This window comes from Gracilinanus agilis, chromosome 1 (genome assembly GCF_016433145.1).
Source record: "Gracilinanus agilis isolate LMUSP501 chromosome 1, AgileGrace, whole genome shotgun sequence".
Lineage (NCBI taxonomy): Eukaryota > Metazoa > Chordata > Mammalia > Didelphimorphia > Didelphidae > Gracilinanus > Gracilinanus agilis.
This window is the reverse complement of record NC_058130.1, coordinates 600,284,490-600,303,417: the sequence shown is the minus strand read 5'-3', so window position 1 is coordinate 600,303,417 and position 18,928 is coordinate 600,284,490. Positions and strand designations below refer to the sequence as shown.

The window sequence follows — 18,928 nt, the reverse complement described above, 5'->3', positions numbered from 1 at the left end:
AATAACTTAAGGGCAGGTAGGTCACCTAAGCCTCAGAGTGGGGGGAGGTGGGAAAGGGGGCATGAACCTAGACTCTTGGGGTAACTGCTAATTACAGCCAGCTGACTTTTCAAGATTGTTTTCTCCCATGGTACTTTGAAGGGCAGTATCTGCCGCAGTGAGTATGACTGTAAACAATGCTTCCAATACAGGCCTACTGGTTAGCCAAGGGAAAGGAGACAGGCTCTCTGACCACCCAGAAAGGAAACGAACCGACAAATAAAATAGAAAAGAAAACTTGGATGAAGTCTCCAATTTATGTTCAGTGGAAGACTTGAGTCCTTTTAGTTAACGAGAAAAGTTGCTGAAATCCTTAAAGACTGTTATTGTATAGATACTACCTATTGGTCAAATGCACTTAAATGTTAATACAGTTGAGCCATTTTGATGTGAGTCTTGGGGATATTACAAACTGACCCCCATGCTCTTCTCCCCTCCCCCGAATGTGGCCAGACAGTTAGATGCCAGCTAGAAGGGAGGGGGAAAGATGCTGAATTTTAAGAACTGTGGGGAGGTTTCAATGACCTCCCAAATCACCCCCCTTCACCCCACAGGTGTTCAGGTTTCCTGCTGTCCAACCTGATCTTTGGACCAGAACAAAAGGGCTCTTTTCTCAGAAATTGCTCCACATTCCATTGATTTTGGCCTCTGCGTCATAAGAATTATTTTTAAAAAAATCAAATTAAAGTAATCTGTTGCAAGTAGATTGTGGCTTCAAATTAAAATCTATGTCTTTACCACGGCCCCCATTTAAATGAGGTATGAGGGGAGGGTGAGACAAAAGGCCAACTTTTATTTTTCTTCTTTTTGAATGAGTCCTTTATTTATTGGTAGCGAGGATCCTTTGTTACAAACACTTCTTGTTCGAGATTATATTCTTTGGATTTATTGGAACAGGAAGTGCTGAAGATATCAAACATCATCTCAGGGAAAAAAAGAAACCAAAAAGGAGTTGCAATGGCTTACAAGTCAAAGCTGGGAAGGCTGGGAGCAGAGGAGGGAGAAGCTCTGAGGCCTTTCAGCACAGGTCCAGGCGGACAGCGCTCTCTCAGCTCCAAATGGAGTGCCCCTCCCTCACGTGAGGGACCCATGTAACATAAAGATAACAGTAAGCATAGTTGTAGTTTAAGAGCCTTTTAAATAGTAACTCCTCCTGGCCATAACCATACAAATCCCATCATCTAGACACGACAGATTTCTATTTACAGAAAAGAAAAAAAAATAACCAACATGTAACTTTTAACCTTTCTCTGCTTATTATTATTTTTTTTTTACAAACAAGGTATGAAACTCACTGTTTCAACAGGTCCATGTCTTTCAAACACTGAATGAATCATTTCAACATTCATTTTTCTTTTGTGCAATTTAAAAAAAAATTACCTGTACTCCTCAATGTGAGTGCTTCAAAAAGGTTTTTTTCTTAAGCTTTTCAAATTAGGTTTACATTAAAAAAAATATTTCCACAAGGTATAGTGCTACAAGGAAAGATTCTATCAGTAAGGTAACACATCTGAAGCGAGGTCGTCTATGTAAAAGAAATTTTAGCTCTGGAGTAGAGGTGTGCAAGTTGTTTGGAATTTCCCTATCAACAGAAACACAACACTGTCCTTGGAAAATAGAGGAAACCGGCCGAACACAATATTATATTGTATGTGCTTTAAAAAAAATAAAAAAGAAAAGTCATTTCTCTAGATATCTCTATTACTCAAAGTGTTCTTCAATTTTACATTTCAGAAATTTGGGGTTAAAACACACACAAAAAAAGGAATCAACAGCCCCCATTCCACTTACAAAAGTATAATTCATTTCCTTTGCTTTTCACATCACCACCAAAGCATTGGGCAGGACTGCAGATTATGCAGGTCCTGTTCTTCTCGGGGTGCCATTGTAGGTGACAGAGAAAGGAAGCCCGAGGGATTTTAGGAGAGCCCAGGCCACCACCATTTGTCCTGTTGCCATTCCCTCCACAGGAGCCGAGACAACTGCCAGATCTTGTGAATGGGGCCTTCTAGCCTAAGAACTCTGGTTCGCCCATCTCTGAAATTACATGGCATTAGTGTCTTAGAAAGCTTTTGAGATTTGCTCTTCACGAAAAGGAATTGATTTTCTTTAGTAGTAGTCATAAGTGTTAACAGGGTATTGTCAATTGTTTCCTTTGAAAAACAAAAACAAACAGACAAAAGAAAAACCCAAAGTTTTGGCAACAGATTTCTGTAAAGATCAAACTCTGTGCACAGAGCAGATTTTGTGATCACTAAAAGCTACAGTTCCGTTCAGAACGTGCAGCGATGTATTGCAACCTATGCAGTCTCTAGGAAGTAGTCCACATGATGCAGGAAATCCAAACTCTCCTTGAAATTGAACAACCCTACCCCAGAGCAGACAAAGTGCTGCTTCTGGACACATCAGTGCACCACACACACGCCAGCCCCATCCCTGAGTTAAGAGGTGTGAAAGGTTCCGCAACGTTCCTTGATAGGGGAGACAGAGTAGTGATGCCACTTCCTGGTACACACATACACAAAAAGTTGACACAATAGGAGGTTCACGATTCAGAGTTAACCACTGGGATCAAAAGAAAAAACAAAAAACAACAGTCCCAGCCTGAATTCAGATGACTTGAAGGCGAGTAGAGGTGAGATGCGAGGGATAAGGGAGAAAATGAAAAATCGATAGAAAAGTCATTATGTGAATTAAAATGAAATTTGGATTTCCACTAAGAAGGACTTGAGGTAAGTGGCATCAAACTCCATATCCCCCCCTCCACCCCGATGTGGCCCAGACAAACTGAAACAATTCCTAAGTTAAACACTCTAAGGAACAGTCATTTATATATTTAGAAATCCCTATAAAGAGAGGTTTTTGTTATTATTATTATTAATATTATTATTATTATTATTATTTATGTTTGCCCTGACTAATTTCTTGGTGATTGTGTTCCATTGTAAACGAAAAGGCCTGCTATTAGGTAAAACAAAACAAAAATGAAACAAAACAAAAACCCAACTTGGTAAATATTGCAAAGTGGGCATTGTACAGAGAGGTACGTGACTGATTCTCTTAAGCTGAATGATACCTAAATATTTCTATGCCTGTGTTGTTGTTCACTATAGAAAACAAAATAACAAAAAATGACCAAAACTGTCAGTTCGTAGCAACGGGAGCAACAGGTCTGGGAGCCATGAGCTGAGGCTGACCAGTTTCTGCCCCCTGAAAGGGCTGCCTCCCCTACCCCTCACCCCCAGTCCCTTCGGAGTCTTCTTTCACAGATGCTGCTGCTGCTAAGTCTCCGCTGTTTGACCCGGATTCCAACTGCTACTAGCTGACAGCACACTCCTAAAATGGGCACCAATGCTTGTGTCTGGACAACACCCAGGATACACTGGGACCTGCACTCACCCAGAGATACAAGTACAGGCATAAGTGAACAGGCAAGGATACTGGTTCTACTTCTACTCATGAGAAAGACCATTTGGGAAATGGACTACCTAGCTAATGCTGATGAGCCCGTCACGTGAATGGTATCGGTTCCTTCCATTTACCCTTTTCATTTATATTACCACTTTTGTTGTCACTGGGGGAACTCATGCTAAGTCTTCCCCCCCCCCCCCTTCTCCTGGGTCTGGTCTGCATTTTTATTTGTTATTTTTGAAATGTGAAGACAAATAGGACACTTCTTTAAAAGGTGAAGAGCCTCCTGCTGCCCCTGAGTTGTGCATGCGATGCTCAGTGACAAGAGCAGGGAGATGGATGGCAAGGAGCTAGTTTTTGAATCTGCCCTGTCTCTACAGAAGGTTCTGGGGAAAGGAGGAATAACCAAATGATGACAAAGTCTGAAGAGTATGAAAGAGAGCTATCAGCACACTGGTGAATATTCCTACATTGGCACGTGAAGTATTGCACATGCTAAAAATAAATAAACGAAGCAAGAGAATCAAATGGGATAACATTGAGAAAGAACCAATTATTCTGTAATTTCTATACCTGAAATAGAAAGCACATAAATTACAATTATGTTCCTATTGCTCCAAACAGTGTATGTTTTCCCATTTTAGTGTTGAGTAATTCCGTAGGTCCAGTAAGTTTGAAAGTCCTTGTTTCTTGGTTCGTCAGAAGGTGTGTGTCTTTCTGAGGAAGGATGTGTGAATCACCATCTATAGTGGTGCTGATAAAAGCTATGTCTGGACGGTGGCCCCATATTTCTCTTACTATCAAAAGTTAAAAAGAAAGGGGGGGGGGAAGGAAAAAGGAAACCCAATGAATGGCAAATGCCCTGAGCAGAGTATATGGAAGATTAAGCAAGTTCTCCGAGCAGAAACATTTAAAAACTACAGAACTAAATAAGCAGCAAGACTGCTATTTGCTAACATGCTGAGAGGTTAATAAAATTCAAGAAAAGTTTCAAGCTATTTTAAACTTACTCTGATGTTTTTGGTACATCTCAGAAAATGGTACAAAAAGAATTAGTTCTGGTCTTAGCTAAATTTCAAGTAACAAACAAGAGAATTAAAAGTTGGGTTGATATTTGAATTTTCTGAAAATTTCTATGACGAGCTGGAAGTACTATATTAAATGACAGAGGAAATATCAGATGAAAATTTGTTTCATTTGGTTATTATAACTTGAATAGGGAAACTGTAGATTTGGTTGCGCCCCTCCACCTCCACCAGTACAGTTTCTTAAAATCCCTCTACAAATGCAAACTCAAAACCCAAATGTTTCAGATTTCTGGGAACGAAAGGCTGAAAACTCTGATACCCTTTCCTGTTTTGTACCAAAACCTGAAATCTAGATTTGATTTCAAATGGAAAAGAAGTCATTATTAAAATAATAATAATAATAATAATATTAAAATAAGTTTTCTTTAAAAAAAAAACTTGATCACATATAGAAATGCCTAGTAAGGAAAACTTTCAATGAATCTGAAGATTTTCAGAGTTGTCCTGTTAAGTCCTGGTTCTTTGTGATAGATGTGATATAAAGATCAAAATGAACTCTGAAAGGAACATAACCTTATAAAATGGCCTAGAGTGTAGGCAGGTTAGAAAGAAACTGCTACATTTATTTATGCTCTTTCAGCCCCCCGCCCCCTTCCCCATAACATTATTGGAAAAAAACTGAAGGAACACTACATAAATGATAAACTCAAGATGTGCAAATTGCAAGATTCTTTAAAGTCCATCCTTAAAAAAAATAAAACACTGGACAAAAAAATGAGTATTTTCCCTCTATCCCTTTTCTCTCATTTTTTTTCTCTGATTTTCTGTCAGCTCCAACTATGCCTTTACTCTTTCTCAAGCATCAGAGTTTAAATAAAAGTGCCTCCTTTCGAGTTGCCCATGGTGGACGTTTGCTGTCACATACTGGTTCATAATTCACATTCATCCCTTTAAACCACATAAAAATTTCCAACATCTTGCTTACAAGAAACTCTCCCAAACTGTACTAGAGTTGACAGTGCTGGGGGCAGGGAGGGATGGGAAAGTAACTTCTCTGTGTGTATGTTTTTCTTCCCGAACAGATGAAAAGTGAGATACAGTACTAGTTGAGTGATAGACCAAGATGCTCGGTAATAAAGTGTGAATAGCATTTTAAGTGCTTAAAGACATTCTGTTCATTTTCCACATACCATTCTGTGTGTCACACTGAAATCTGAAAGAGTGGCACCAGGTCGTCCATAATCATGAACTATAAACAGTACTAGAGTTAAAAAGACAAAAGATTTGCCAACTAAAGTGCAAACAGATTCGGTTTGCACTCGGTGAAGGGGCAGGACATATCTACCTCTTAGAAGCAAATGTCCATGGAAAAACCCAATCTGCTTTTCTAACACTGCATGAAAACTGAAAGTAGGCCTTTGCTGGCAGCTCTATATCGGGTGAACCACTATCCCTTTCTCCATTTCCCCCAGGAGAATACCATACCCTACCCAACCCAATCTAAACCAACCCAACCCAACCTCAACAAATCAATGCAAGAGGGGGACTAGATTTTTTTTTTCCCATGAAGTTACACCCTTGCAATGTCATTAGCAAAGCAGAAATGGAATCCACACGTGGCAGTTGCTCTATGAAAAATATCAGTGCAGTCAGGCCCCATGGGGGAAAATATATGTTTATATATAGATATATATTTATTGGATTAAAAGTCGCTTTCATTGTAAAATAAGTTGAAGAGAAATGTGATTTTAAACTATTTGCTTCCTGCCTGATGCCTCTTGAAGATGCCTTAAAGCTGGGTTCCTAATGTTGATTTTGTGTGTGAGGACCTTGTAATGACAACTGCAATGGAGCTATAATTTCATGCTGTGAGTGAGAGAGACTGAAAGCGGCAGAGAGAAAGAGATAACCACTTACATCTGCATCCATGTGTATACACACACACACACACACACACAGAGGCACACACTCTCACACATTCACTCTGATTCTTCCATTCCAATTCCCTTTCTGTGGCCTCATGAGAAAGAATCAGCAGAAGTCAGCTGGACACCAGGTGTTTCTGCACTGTCAGAAAAAAGGCAGGAGCCAGGACGCCATGTTCGTTTCCATTAAATATCTGTGAGGAGCCTAGAAAGCCCCAGCTTTAGCTCCCAACCAACCTAATCGCTGACAAAAGCTTGTGGAAAAAAAAAACATATGCACCAGTCTCCTGCATAATACCAGCTGCAACTATAACAACGTTATAACATAAACCTAAAATAAGATGATAACATGTAAATACTGGGTTATTTAGCCTACAGTACAGTAATCTGGATAAAAATGACAAGGGAGAGCCTAATTTCTTTTCCCCCAAAGCGCCTTTACTTGCCTACATTAGATCGACCTTCAATGCAAATCTTAACCTCCTGAGGAATAAAAGAAGGCTTGGGAAGAGTCAAAGGCGGCTCCTCATCTGATTTCTCTAGTTTCCGTGTTTCGGGTGCAGACCACCTCCTCTTCCTTGTTGCCACGGGCTTGCTGGGTTCTGTTTTGGTGAGCAAGGGTGCTGCAGGCAATCCTATTTTGTCTGGAAACTTTAGTTCGCCATTCTCTGCTAGCATCTGTGAACTTCCCTGATTAATCCCATTTTCCTGCTCGGCATACCTGTGTCTACTTCCTACTAGACTGTCGTTCTTTGAGTGCTTCAGCAAGATGCTGGCTGAATCCATGGGCTGGCCCTTTTTAACAGAGCCATTCTTCAGGTTTTTGAGGGTGAGCGAGATGCAGACATCCCCGACTGAGAGTTTGGAACATGGCAAATCAAAGAGCTGGCTGGTTCTCTCGGGGCAGCATGATGACCAGCCTTGTCCAAATACAAAAAAAGGATATTCTACCAAGACTTCAACGCTGACCTGTGGAAACAGAAAAGAGAGAAGACAGAGAGAGGGGCAGGAGAGGAGAAAGGAGGAAGAGAAGAAGAAAGAGAAGGAAAAAGGGAAAAAGAGGGGAAAAACTATGAAAACATTTGCTTTTTATTCATGGACATGAGGTGTGACTAAGGTATGCTACTAGCCACCCAGACAACTTGAAATGACTACTTTATCTTCATACCCGTACTTACCATATAGAATTGTAGCAGAGACCAATGAAAAAGATGGAAATTCCAAACAGCCACTCGGCACCTTTAACAATAACTCACTGGGCATCACTGCTAGTGTTATTACTTGTTGAAATGAATCCATTAGCAAGTCCTTACTGAGTCCATGCTATGTTCTCAGGGATGTTGACTGAGGGAGTAAAGGCTGATGGCCATGACTTCTTCACCTGCCTTTTTGTTCTGGCCCTAACTTTACTTGCATGTCAATCAAGGAGGATTTTGTTATTGGGGCTCATTCTGGTACCCCAGCCTCCACAGAGCTCCTGGTTGGTTTGATTTTAAGTGGACTTCCTCAAAAAATTTTTTTGAGACTGAGTGTAATATGAATAACAAAAGCTGTGAAGCAGTTATAAGGAATTTCCTAAATCCAAAGTTGCATATCTGTCTGAGACCACTTTGTAATAATGTCAGGCATAGGAAGTTTTAAAAAATAACCTTAGTTTGAGGGTTCCCCCGCTCCAACTTTTATTAGCTTTCTTTGGCTAGATGTTATGAACCATAGCCATAGCTATGTACTAAGGGAGTGGTTAGCCTGTTCTTGTCAGAGAAAGGCTTTCTAGTCACCAACCTATTGTGGATGGAAGCGGAGAGCAGCTCAGAGCTTAGAGTGACTAACGGGTGCCAGCTAAGGCAAAGGGATAATAATATATGAGAACAGTAGTAGAGCATCACTAGATACTACTTGCAGTCCTAAAGTGTCAGAGGCATCAATTGCCTCAGATATATATACTCAGGCCACCTATTTTTCATATATATGGATGTTGGGACAGTCGAATCAGCTTCTTTTCCCACATTTTCTTTGCCAAGTGAATGGCTCTGCTTCACTCAAAAGTAGGAAGCCAAAAGGAGAGTACAGTCTCTCTACATTGATTTATAAAAAAAAAAGTGAAACTACAATCTCAAGGGTATGCTTTTCTACCCACTGCCTTACTCCTCCGTAATAAAATATTTCACTTTAACTCTGACCCATTTTCTAGACATGTCCTGTGATAGCCTCACTCATCCATTTGGTACAACTATATTTTCCATTCAGGTATTTTTCCATGTTCCAGGGATGGTCATTTCCTTTTAGTTATCAATCTTAGCACCTGCCTTTTATTCCTTTAGATCAGTGGTTCTCAAAGTGGGTGCTACCGCCCCCGGTGGGTGCTGCAGAGATCCAGGGGAACAATGATGGCCACAGGTGCATTTATTTTTCCGATTAATTGCTATTAACATTAAAAAAATTAATTTCCAGGGGGCTAAGTAATATTTTTTCTGGAAAGGGGGCGGTAGGCCAAAAAATATTGGGAAACACTGATTTAGAGCCTTTTTTATTTCTAGCCTTTTTTTTTTTTTCTTTCAAAAAATACCCTTCCTGCAGGATTTCACATTGAAAATGAAGCTGTCACACATTCGCAAAGAGAAGGCTTTGGTTGGTAGAATGTATCCTTGGTGGGAAGAAAAATAACTATATTCCTTCACATAGTCTACTTGTCTTCTATATCTTTCCATTTATGGGAATGGGAGAAATTTTTTATTTGCAAAGTAGTGGTAGGAGATGAAAGAAGACAATGGACTGAACATCCTTATTTCTTGAGCAAATCATCTATTTTAATCCAATCATTTTTGGTGTGGTTAGGGTACAAGATTCAGCTTTATCTGTTAGGGTTAGTAAGGACCCAATGGACTGAAGCTATATTTTCTTTCTTTTTCACCAGGAGAAGTCTGAACTACAAATGAACAGGACAAAACATCCTTAGGAGGGCAAGTAGCTATATGCATCAGAGGTCTTGAAGGAGCTGATTTCTCTGGAATATTTAATCTCTTAAAATAATTTTATATATGAAAAAAACTCAAAGACCAGTGTAACCATATAAAGACAGTAACAAAAAGCACATGCACTTTGTTATAATCTGTATTATTGGTCTATATAAATAATGAAATATTTATTTGATGCTCACAAATAAATCTTTGTGGCACTCCTGGTTTATAAATTATTTTTCTTGTCAGGTATCTACAGTCTCATTAGGATGGAGCTTCTCAGAAGCTTTCATATCTAAGTATGTTATCTGTCACTAAGAAGTGAATATAGATGAACCACTTTCATCAATTACTTCCCAAATTATTTCTGACATCTTACAAGTTACAGGACTTGTAGCTTTTTGTTCCTTCCTATAACAAAATTCAAATAAATAGTGGGTGGTAGGGGAAGATGATTTGCTCTGCTTTCAGAGCTTGCATAGCCTCCATATAAGAGGACCCACAGAGCAGAGGAGAAAAGGGAAGAAGGGCAATAAAGACCAGGTTTGAAATATACTGAAACTGTCTATATTAATGTTTTGTTTATGTTTGGTTAATGGGTGGGAGAAAACCTATTTCCCTGACTTCAAAGGTCTGTCTTATCTTTCTTCTGATGTGTTTTTTCTCTTTCTTCTTACATTCTGGATATCTCATTCCAAAGGTATTCTCCTGGCCTTGGAAATCTACTGTTATAAAAACTTAAAGTCACATTTGACATCCAGCTAGGTCAAATATTCATATTATTTAGGCAGTCAGTAAGTATTTATTAAGCATTTACTACATGTCAGGCACTGGGGTAAATAAGTGTTGGGGATACAACCAAAGCCAAAAGGTGATTCCTGCCCTTAAGGAACCCACATTTTAATGGTGGAAACAACACATAAATGACTATGTACATGCACGATACATACAGTATAGTTGGAAGGCAATCTCAGAGGAAAGGCATTAGCAGGGGAAGGGAAGAAGAAGGGGTCAAGAAAGGTGAAATTATAGCTTAGATTTTAGCAGCAGAAGGTGATATTTCAGCAGAATCTTAAAAGGAAGAAAAGAAGGATGTAAGCATTTATTAGATGCCTACTATATGCAAAGCATTGTGCTAAGCACTTCACAAATATCTCATTTGATTTTCACAACCAGCCTGGGTTTATCTCCATTTTCTGGTTGAGGAAACAGAGTTTAAGTGACTTGCCCATAATCAGACAGCTAGTGTCAGAGGCTGGATCTGAACTCAGGTGTTCTTCACACCAGGCCCAGCACTTTATCCAATGAGCTACCTAGCTGCCCAGGAAAGAAAGAAGCCAGGAAAACAATTAAGTAGGAAGAGTATGGGAAGTCTAGGCATGCAGATAGTTCAAGGCATAGAGTCAAGCGACAGGAGTATTAGGTGCAAGGAACAGCAAGGAGGTAGATATTCCTAGATCACTGCATAGGTGGAAGGCAAGAGTTAAGGAAAATGGAAAACTAGAAGGAGCAAGGTTAAGGGCTTTAAATGTTAAATAGGCAAGGAGAGCAACCAGAAGGCTACTGTGATAATCCAGGTGTGAGGTGATCAGAGCCTGCATGGGGGGGGGGTGTTGGATTTGTGAGAAGAGAGAAGTAGTCATGAAGGTAGAAATAATAAGACTTAGTAAGCACTGAATATGTGGAGTAAGCATGAGAGAGGAATTGACAGTGATGCTGGGGTTAAGAGCCTGGGTGACTAGGAAGATAACTGTCCTCTTGAAAGTAATGCGGAAGTTCAGAATAGGAAAGAGTTCTGGCTAAAAGATAATGGGTTCTACTTTTGACATGCAGAGTTTGGGCTGCTCAAAATGCCCAAGAGACTGGGAAAATGAATCTAAGGAGAAAGGTTAGGGTTGGATATATGGATATGAGAATCATCTGCACAGAAATGATCAATTATCTCATTGAGAGTTCCCACTAAGTGAGATGGAGGAAGACAGAAGGGGGCTCAAGCCAGAAACTTGGGGGACACCCAGAAGTGGGTGGGCATGACCTGAAGAACAAGCAAAGTAGATTGAGAAGGAGGAGCAGTTAGAGAGTAAGGAGGAGAATGAGAATATGGTACCATGAAAACCTAGAGGAAAGAATATCTATGAGAAGAGAGTGATCAACAGTGTCAAGGGCTACAGAGAGGACAAAGGAGGATGATTGAGAAAAGGTCATTTACATTTAGCAATTAAGAAATTACTGGCCTCTTTGAAGAGAGAAGATTCAGTCAAAATAGGGGTTGGAGACAGATTGTACTTGGTTTAGAGTTGAATGAGGGGAGATGGAGATGCATGGATTATAGATGACTTTCTCAAGAAGTTTAGCTGATAAGGGGACAAAAGATATAAGACATAAAACAAACCAAAGCTCAACAGAAATTCTTTCTATAACAACCAGAGACTGTATGGTGTAATGGACATGGGTGCTAGATTTGAAGTAAATTTGAATTCCTACTTTGCTGCTTCCTAGCTATGTGACTTTAGGCAAAGTCTTGGCCTACATTTCTTCAGTTGAAAACTGAGAAGGTTGGACAAATGGGCCTCTGAAGCCCCTTCCAACCCTTCATCTATGATTCTATGAACCCTAGACAAGCAATCATTTAGGCTTTGCCTAAAGACAAGTAACTCATTATCTCATAGAGTATTCCATTCAAATTTTGAACAGGTCTAGCTTTTTTTTTCCTTTTATCAAGTAGAACTATCCTCTGCAATTTATACCTAACTCATTGTTTTAAGAAGCTAGCTTAGGGGCAGCTGGGTAGCTCAGTGGATTGAGAGTCAGGCCTAGAGATGGGAGGTCCTAGGTTCAAATCTGGCTTCAGACACTTCCCAGCTGTATGACCCTGGGCAAGTCACTTGACTCCCATTGCCCATCCTTACCACTCTTCCACCTAAGAGCCAATACATAGAAGTTAAGGGTTAAAAAAAAAAGAAGCTAGCTTGAATAACATAGCCAGTTGAACTGGATTACTCATTCTGAATGTCATCCCCTTTCCCCCATCCTCTCCTCTAGCAGTGTTTTCGAGGGCCTGAATTATCTGGATAACTGTTTTAATTCTCTGTATATTTTTTTCTAGATGAACTTGACCTAAAATCTTCTTCCTTCCATGTCATTTAAAATCTTGTTACACATCATTAACGAGCATATTAAAACATCTACAACTAATAAATTTGTATTTCAAAATTAGGCTCACAATCAGAATTTTTAAGCATTACTGAATATGAAATTAACATAAAAAATAACTCACAAGAAGAAATTTCCAAAAGGACCTATATGCTGCATTCTGTTCTCTTAGAATTCTAAACTTTAGAAAACTGCTGTTAGTCATACTGGCTGTTTTCTATTAAGCAGAGATTATGTAAGGATGCCACAACTTTTGAAGATAAGGGAGCATGTCCAATATTATTTTTAGTTGCTAAAGTCTTTACCATGCCGCTGCCTTTCCACACTGGAACAACTCAATAACTACTGTTATTATATGTGACCTTTTTCTAGGTTTGATATTTTTGAAATAATTTGGCAAATACTTAGTGAGTACTTATTATATCCAAGTCATTGTGGGAAATAGAGGAGCCATGAAGGCATAGTTCTTGCCCTGGGAGAGCTTACAATCTAGATAAGAGGACAGTTATACACACAGGATACAACACACCCCAACAAACATTTATTAAAGAAAAAACACGTTATTGCATTATTTAAGGCAATATAAGGTCATATACCCAAATGAGTACCAATAAAAAATGTCATAGTAGTTCAGAAGAGTAAGAAGTCAATGACTTCTGGAAAGTTCATTAAACAAGGACTTGAGTTGGATCTTGAAGGATGGGGTAGGGTTTTGGTAGCGAGAAGGAAAGGAAAAGGACATTAGGGATAGAGAGGGGATACAAAATAAGAAATGTAGGCATGAAAATAGTATGTGTTTTGGGTAAAGTTTAGAAAATATGACATAAATATGTAGCATTACAAAAATTTTTTTATACAAGTAAAGCCCAATTTGCCTGGTTACCAAATGTTCTGATTTGTCTATGAAGTCAAAACAACTCAGTATAATGCAAAGGGAACTGCATATGGAGTCAATCATAAAACCTGGATCTGAATATTGGCTCTGCCTCTTATTTTCTGTATGATGCTGAGCAAGAAGACAATTTTACCTTTCTGGAACTTCATTTACTTATCTATAAAATGAATTATTTGGACTAGCTGATCTCTGTGGTCCCATCCAGCTCTAAAATCTCTGATCCTATTCGTTGGAGAGATGGGGGAACCAGAAGAGCTTAGCTTCTATCCTATATGGTCATTTCCTTCTAAGATCCTCCAGGTCTTACTATTAAGTCATGCCGTTAGGTCTTACCTCTACAGAACCTTCCCTCCCTCACCTCATGCTATGATCTAACCTACTGATCTGATCGAAAGATCCTTGGGCCTTGCCATTTGCACCCAAACTGAACCCTTACGGTTTCTGGGCTTTCCTCACCAATCCGAAGGTGAACTTTTTTGCATGTGTTGTCTTCTCCAATAAAAGTGTGAGCTCCTTAAAGGCAAGGGGAATCACGCTCTTTGTCTGAATCTCCAGCACTTAGCTAGTGCTTGAATAACATACATTCATTTGGTGCTTACTTTGGAAATGCAGAAAAGTTTATCTCTTTGCCACTAGAAGGCAATATTCAAACAACAGGCTGGCTCCTTTGAGGTCAATGGCATGGGGTACATTTCTGTTTATGCAGCCTGTAGACCATCTTGGCACCAATACTACTGACTATTCACCCTGATTCATTCTAAATGAACAGGTTCTACAGTCCTACCCTACCCCTCAAGGAAGACATTTGAGAGTAGAGGGTGATAAAATTTCCTTTCGGGCAATAGGTTCACCCAAGAAAGATTCTTATTCCTTGACTATAAGTTATGTTTGACTTCTTTCTTCCTCTTAGTAGCATCTGTCAGATAATGAGTTATGATTTTATTAATTAAATTTTACTTATTTCCTATTCATACCAGTGCCTGCTATGTTTGCTCCTTCCTGTTACTTAAGCTACCACACCTTTTACATTTCTAACATTTCACCTGATTAAAAAAACGAAAAACCTGACAAATAAAAGAGAAGGAAGATAATACAAAGATCAAATTGACCTTCATTTTTCTTACTATGTGCATCTGAGTTCTAATTTCTTACTCTTCCCTTTCCCATTCCTTAAATTCTCTCTTTCTCTCCCCCTCCTCTTTGTCTCTGTCTCTCTCTTTGTGTTTGTGTCTGTCTCTCTCTGTCTCTCCTTCTCTCTCTGTCTCACTCCCCATTCTCAAGACCTTCAAAAGCAAACCGAATAGCCTCAGACACTTCCCAGCTGTGTGACCCTGTGCAAGTCACTTGACTCCTATTGCCTACCCTTACCACTCTTCCACCTATGAGCCAATACATAGAAGTTAAGGGTTTAAAAAAAAAAAAAGCAAACTGAAGTAGAAAAATTCCTTTTTGGTAGCTTTTATACCAAAATCCAAATACTTCTATTCAAAAACCAACCTTTTTTTTTTTAAACCCTTACCTTCTATCTTAGAATCAATATTGTGTATATTGGTTCCAAGGCAGAAGAGTGGTAAGGACTAGGCAATGGGGGTTAAGTGACTTGCCCAGGGTCAAACAGCTAGGAAGTGTCTGTCTTAATCTAGGACCTCCCTTCTCTAGGCCTGGCTCTTAATCCAATGAACTACCCAGCTGCCCCTAAAAACAATCTTTTTATCTAATTTTTATCATTCTGGTCATCCTCATACTACTAACTCCTCTAAGTCTAATATCTCTTAGCTTTGACGCAAGCTGAAGTCAGAAACTTGGTATCATAGGATTTATAGCAAGAAAGTGACCTGAGAGATCATCTTCTCCTACCTTCTTATTTTACAGATGAGGAGACTGAGGTCCAGATAGATTAGATAACTTTTTCAAGGTCACACATATAGTCAATGTCAGAGCTGTGATTTGAATTGATTCCCAATCCAGGGTTAGAATGGGAGTTAGAAGTTAGAAGACTTAGTGGGTTCCAATAGTTGCTCTATCATATACTGCCTAAGTACATGATTCTTAGACTCGATCATATCTCAGGTTTCTTTCTGTTCTATAATCTATAATCTTGTGATTTTCCTTCCACCAAACTGCCTCTCCCTGCTGGTGTTGCTTTTTGTAATAAAGCAACCGTCTTTCACCAACACACCATAGCACCCAGCTGCATCACAAGTGCATGCTTTCATTCATGAGAGAAACACCAGGGTGGGAAGGAAACTCTTCCCTGATGATAACTAAAGAAGAACTAATTATATATCATCTACCTGGCTGGCTGGTAACTTGCCTTCTATGTAATTTTCCAAATCCAGTGTGTGCATAATCAATCAACCAGGAGGAATTAAGCACCTACTGTGTGTGTGTGTGTGTGTGTGTGTGTGTGTGTGTGAGTGTGTGTGTGTGTGTGTGTGTGTGTGTGGTGTGTGTGTGTGTGTGTGTGTATCAGGGGAGGGAGAGAGAAAGGACTAAGCCCTAGGGAGTAATCAAACTGCATAAAAAACAGTCAATATCTACTGTATCCCAACAGCTCTACATATACACACATATATTTATATTTTGTTTGATTGTATATTTCAGCCTTAGATTAATCTATGTGTATATACACACATATGTACACATCACCAGAAACAAGATGCAGAGAAAACAAAACGTCTGTTGTTAAAATATGTCTCCCTTTTTCCTACCAAGAGGGCCATGTTTTCACAAATGGGAAGGGCATCTGTTTGTGCTTGGTTCTCTCCAAAATAGGAAAATTTTGCCTTGAGCAGAGGAGCAAAGACGCCACTCCGTGGCCCAGCCACAGGGCAGGCATCCTCCTTTCAGCCTCAGGGAGGATGGAAAATTGAAACCTGTATATTTGGGTTGCATTGGTAGTATTTCATCTTGTTTATTTCTGTAGAGAAAAGCCCACTTCTCTTTTAAGTTCCCTTTACTTGAGCATCCTTTTGAAACTAATAAAACCTAAGAATCCTGTGTCAATGGTAAAGGGGATGAGTGAGAGAGCCATTTATTTCAGTGTTTTAAAATCATTAATAAAAACAGTCAAAACTTTTCAGTCGAGTATGAGAATATCTGAGAGTGTTTCTATTTAAGTCACTTAATCATGCTAATTCTACCATCTGACTCAGTGTTTGCTGGAAGCCTTTCAGGTTGTTCAGTAAACCCATGCCCTGGTGGGCACCCAAATGATGCTGACAAATCGTGCTGTAAACACAAAATTTAAATGAAAAATCCATCAGGACAAGGCACACACACTACAGCCACACTACTCGCACAGTGCTTTGATTGTGATATGGCATGCACATTAGGACCTTAAATGCTGGCTACCCGCCATGCTTCATTTGACAAATAAGGAGGTGTAGATGAAAAGGGATTCTGACATGACAGTTTTTCACTAGACCAAAACATGTATTCCAAAGGGCCTGTTCTCTTTCCTCTGGGGGTCTACAGAGCTTTCATAAAAGCCTGACACTTAAAACCCAGGAAAAGAAATACATATACAAAAAAATTCTTGCCCACTTCTATATTCTGACAAATTGTCATAGATGTTTAACATGAAGACTAGCTTCAGTAGAAAAACAAAACAATTCAGAGACCCAGGTTTTAGAGTCAGAGGACTTTGATTCAAATTTTTTTGACACTACTTCTGATCTTAGAGAACTTACTTAAACTCTGGGTCTCAGTTTACTCATATGTAAAATGATGAGTTCAAAATCCTCTGAAGCCCCTTCTAGCCCTAGATCTGGTCAGAAAAAGCCTTGTGATCATCACTCTTCTCTTTATTGACTGTATCAGGATGCTGGCAAGGACAGGCACAACTGTCACAACAACATTGCTAAGGTCAGGCAGGGTCCCTCATGAGCACCCAGCACCTTGCTGCCACATAGTAGATGGACACTCTATTTTCCTTAATTTGAGGCCTGGTTGGTATATTTAAAGGTTGGCAAACAGATGCATGTTGGCGGCTAAAAGACTGTGTGGGCTTATATGCTGTTTGCATTAAGCCTCCAGTTATTTTTAGGTGCTAGCTAATCCATGAAATGCATAAAGCTGCCATTGATGACTCATAGTCCACAGCAGTCAAATTAAAAAATAGTGGAGTAGAATAAGAGCCATTGGGAGACATGTGGTGTATTAGGCCAACAAAAGCAGCACCCTCACTCCCCAAGCCCCAACACACACACACACACACACACACACACACACACACACACACACACACACACACACACGTACAGGCAAAGAAGAGAGGGGACAAGGGCCTGGGATATATTAAACAGCTACCAAGTCAGGTAAAGGAAACAGTCACTTACTGAGGATCTAGGAAGAAACAGACAAGAGTTGTGATAAATATCGTATTTAAGAAAGAATCACTGAGAAGAATCCGCAGCCCTGAAGTATTTTGTAAAGAGCATTGAGTACAATTCTGGAGAGTACTTTTTTTTTCATACTTTTCAGAAATCCTGTGTTTGAGGATCAGGGTGGAGGGTAGGGGTATTGAAAGGAAGCTGATTAGGGGCCAAGATAAGGAGTCCCTTCTCTTGGTATGTGAGCAACGGAGTAGTAACCAGTCACTTGCCCTTCTGTGGGTAACTCAGTCTTCTTGGAAGAAGGAAGAATCCACTTGGATACTTTCTGCTTAGGTCTTTTCATTTGATTGGGGAGAGACATCCATATATCCTGGTAAGCTCTGGATGGGTATTTTAGAGCTTATTACAGTGGGGATTCTTTTGGGGGATAGGTTTCAACTTTAAATTCCATGATTCCCTTTGTAAATCATTTTTTAAGATAGAGGGGACAGTGACACTGGACCCGGAGTCACAAAGATCTGGTCAGACATTTCCATGAACAAGTCCTTTAACCTCTTGCCTCAGTTTCCTCATCTATAAAATGTGAGGGTTGAACTTCATTATCCTTATGGTTGTTTCTAGCCCTAAATTTATAGCATGTCACTCTAAAAGTTATACATACAGGAATGGGAAAGTGATATATTTTGCCTTTTATGTTGTTTTTCCATGGGGTGATTTGACATGATAGGGTAGACAAGGAGGGGTGGTGATGGTGGAAAGAGTATTAACATCTAAGCCCTAAAAGCCTCAGTTCATTAGGGTTTCCACTGCTTATTATTTTTCAATAATTGTTCAATTAGAAATGGGCTTTCATGTAAATGAATTTTTGGAATAGCTAAGTGGCTCAATGGGAAAAGAGCCAGGTCTGGAGATGGAAATTCTGGGTTTGAATCTAGCCTTAGACACTTCCTAGTTGTGCAACCCTGGGCAAGCCATCTCACCCCAACTGTCTAGCCCTTACTACTGTACTGCCTTGAAATTAACAGTTAGTATTTATTCAAAGACAGAAAGCAAGGGTTTTTTGAAAGGAAGGAAGGAAGGAAGGAAGGGGAAGAAAGGAAAGGAAAGGAGGAAAGAGAAAGAAAGAAAGGAAGGAAGAAAGGAAGGAAGGAAGGAAGGAAGGGGAAGAAAGGAAAGGAAAGGA

At 39.6% G+C, this 18,928-nt stretch overlaps 1 protein-coding gene across 1 annotated transcript in view; it reads right to left on the bottom strand.

The window, feature by feature from the left end:
- Nucleotides 1–6,837: 6,837 nt before the first annotated feature.
- The window catches only part of ATXN1 (ataxin 1), an 18,450-nt gene continuing 6,359 nt past the window's right edge, over nucleotides 6,838–18,928 (bottom strand). The window contains exon 2 of the mRNA XM_044667590.1: nucleotides 6,838–7,372. Coding sequence (XP_044523525.1) covers nucleotides 6,842–7,372 — 531 coding nt within the window. The 3' untranslated portion in view covers nucleotides 6,838–6,841. The remainder of the gene's footprint in view (nucleotides 7,373–18,928) is intronic.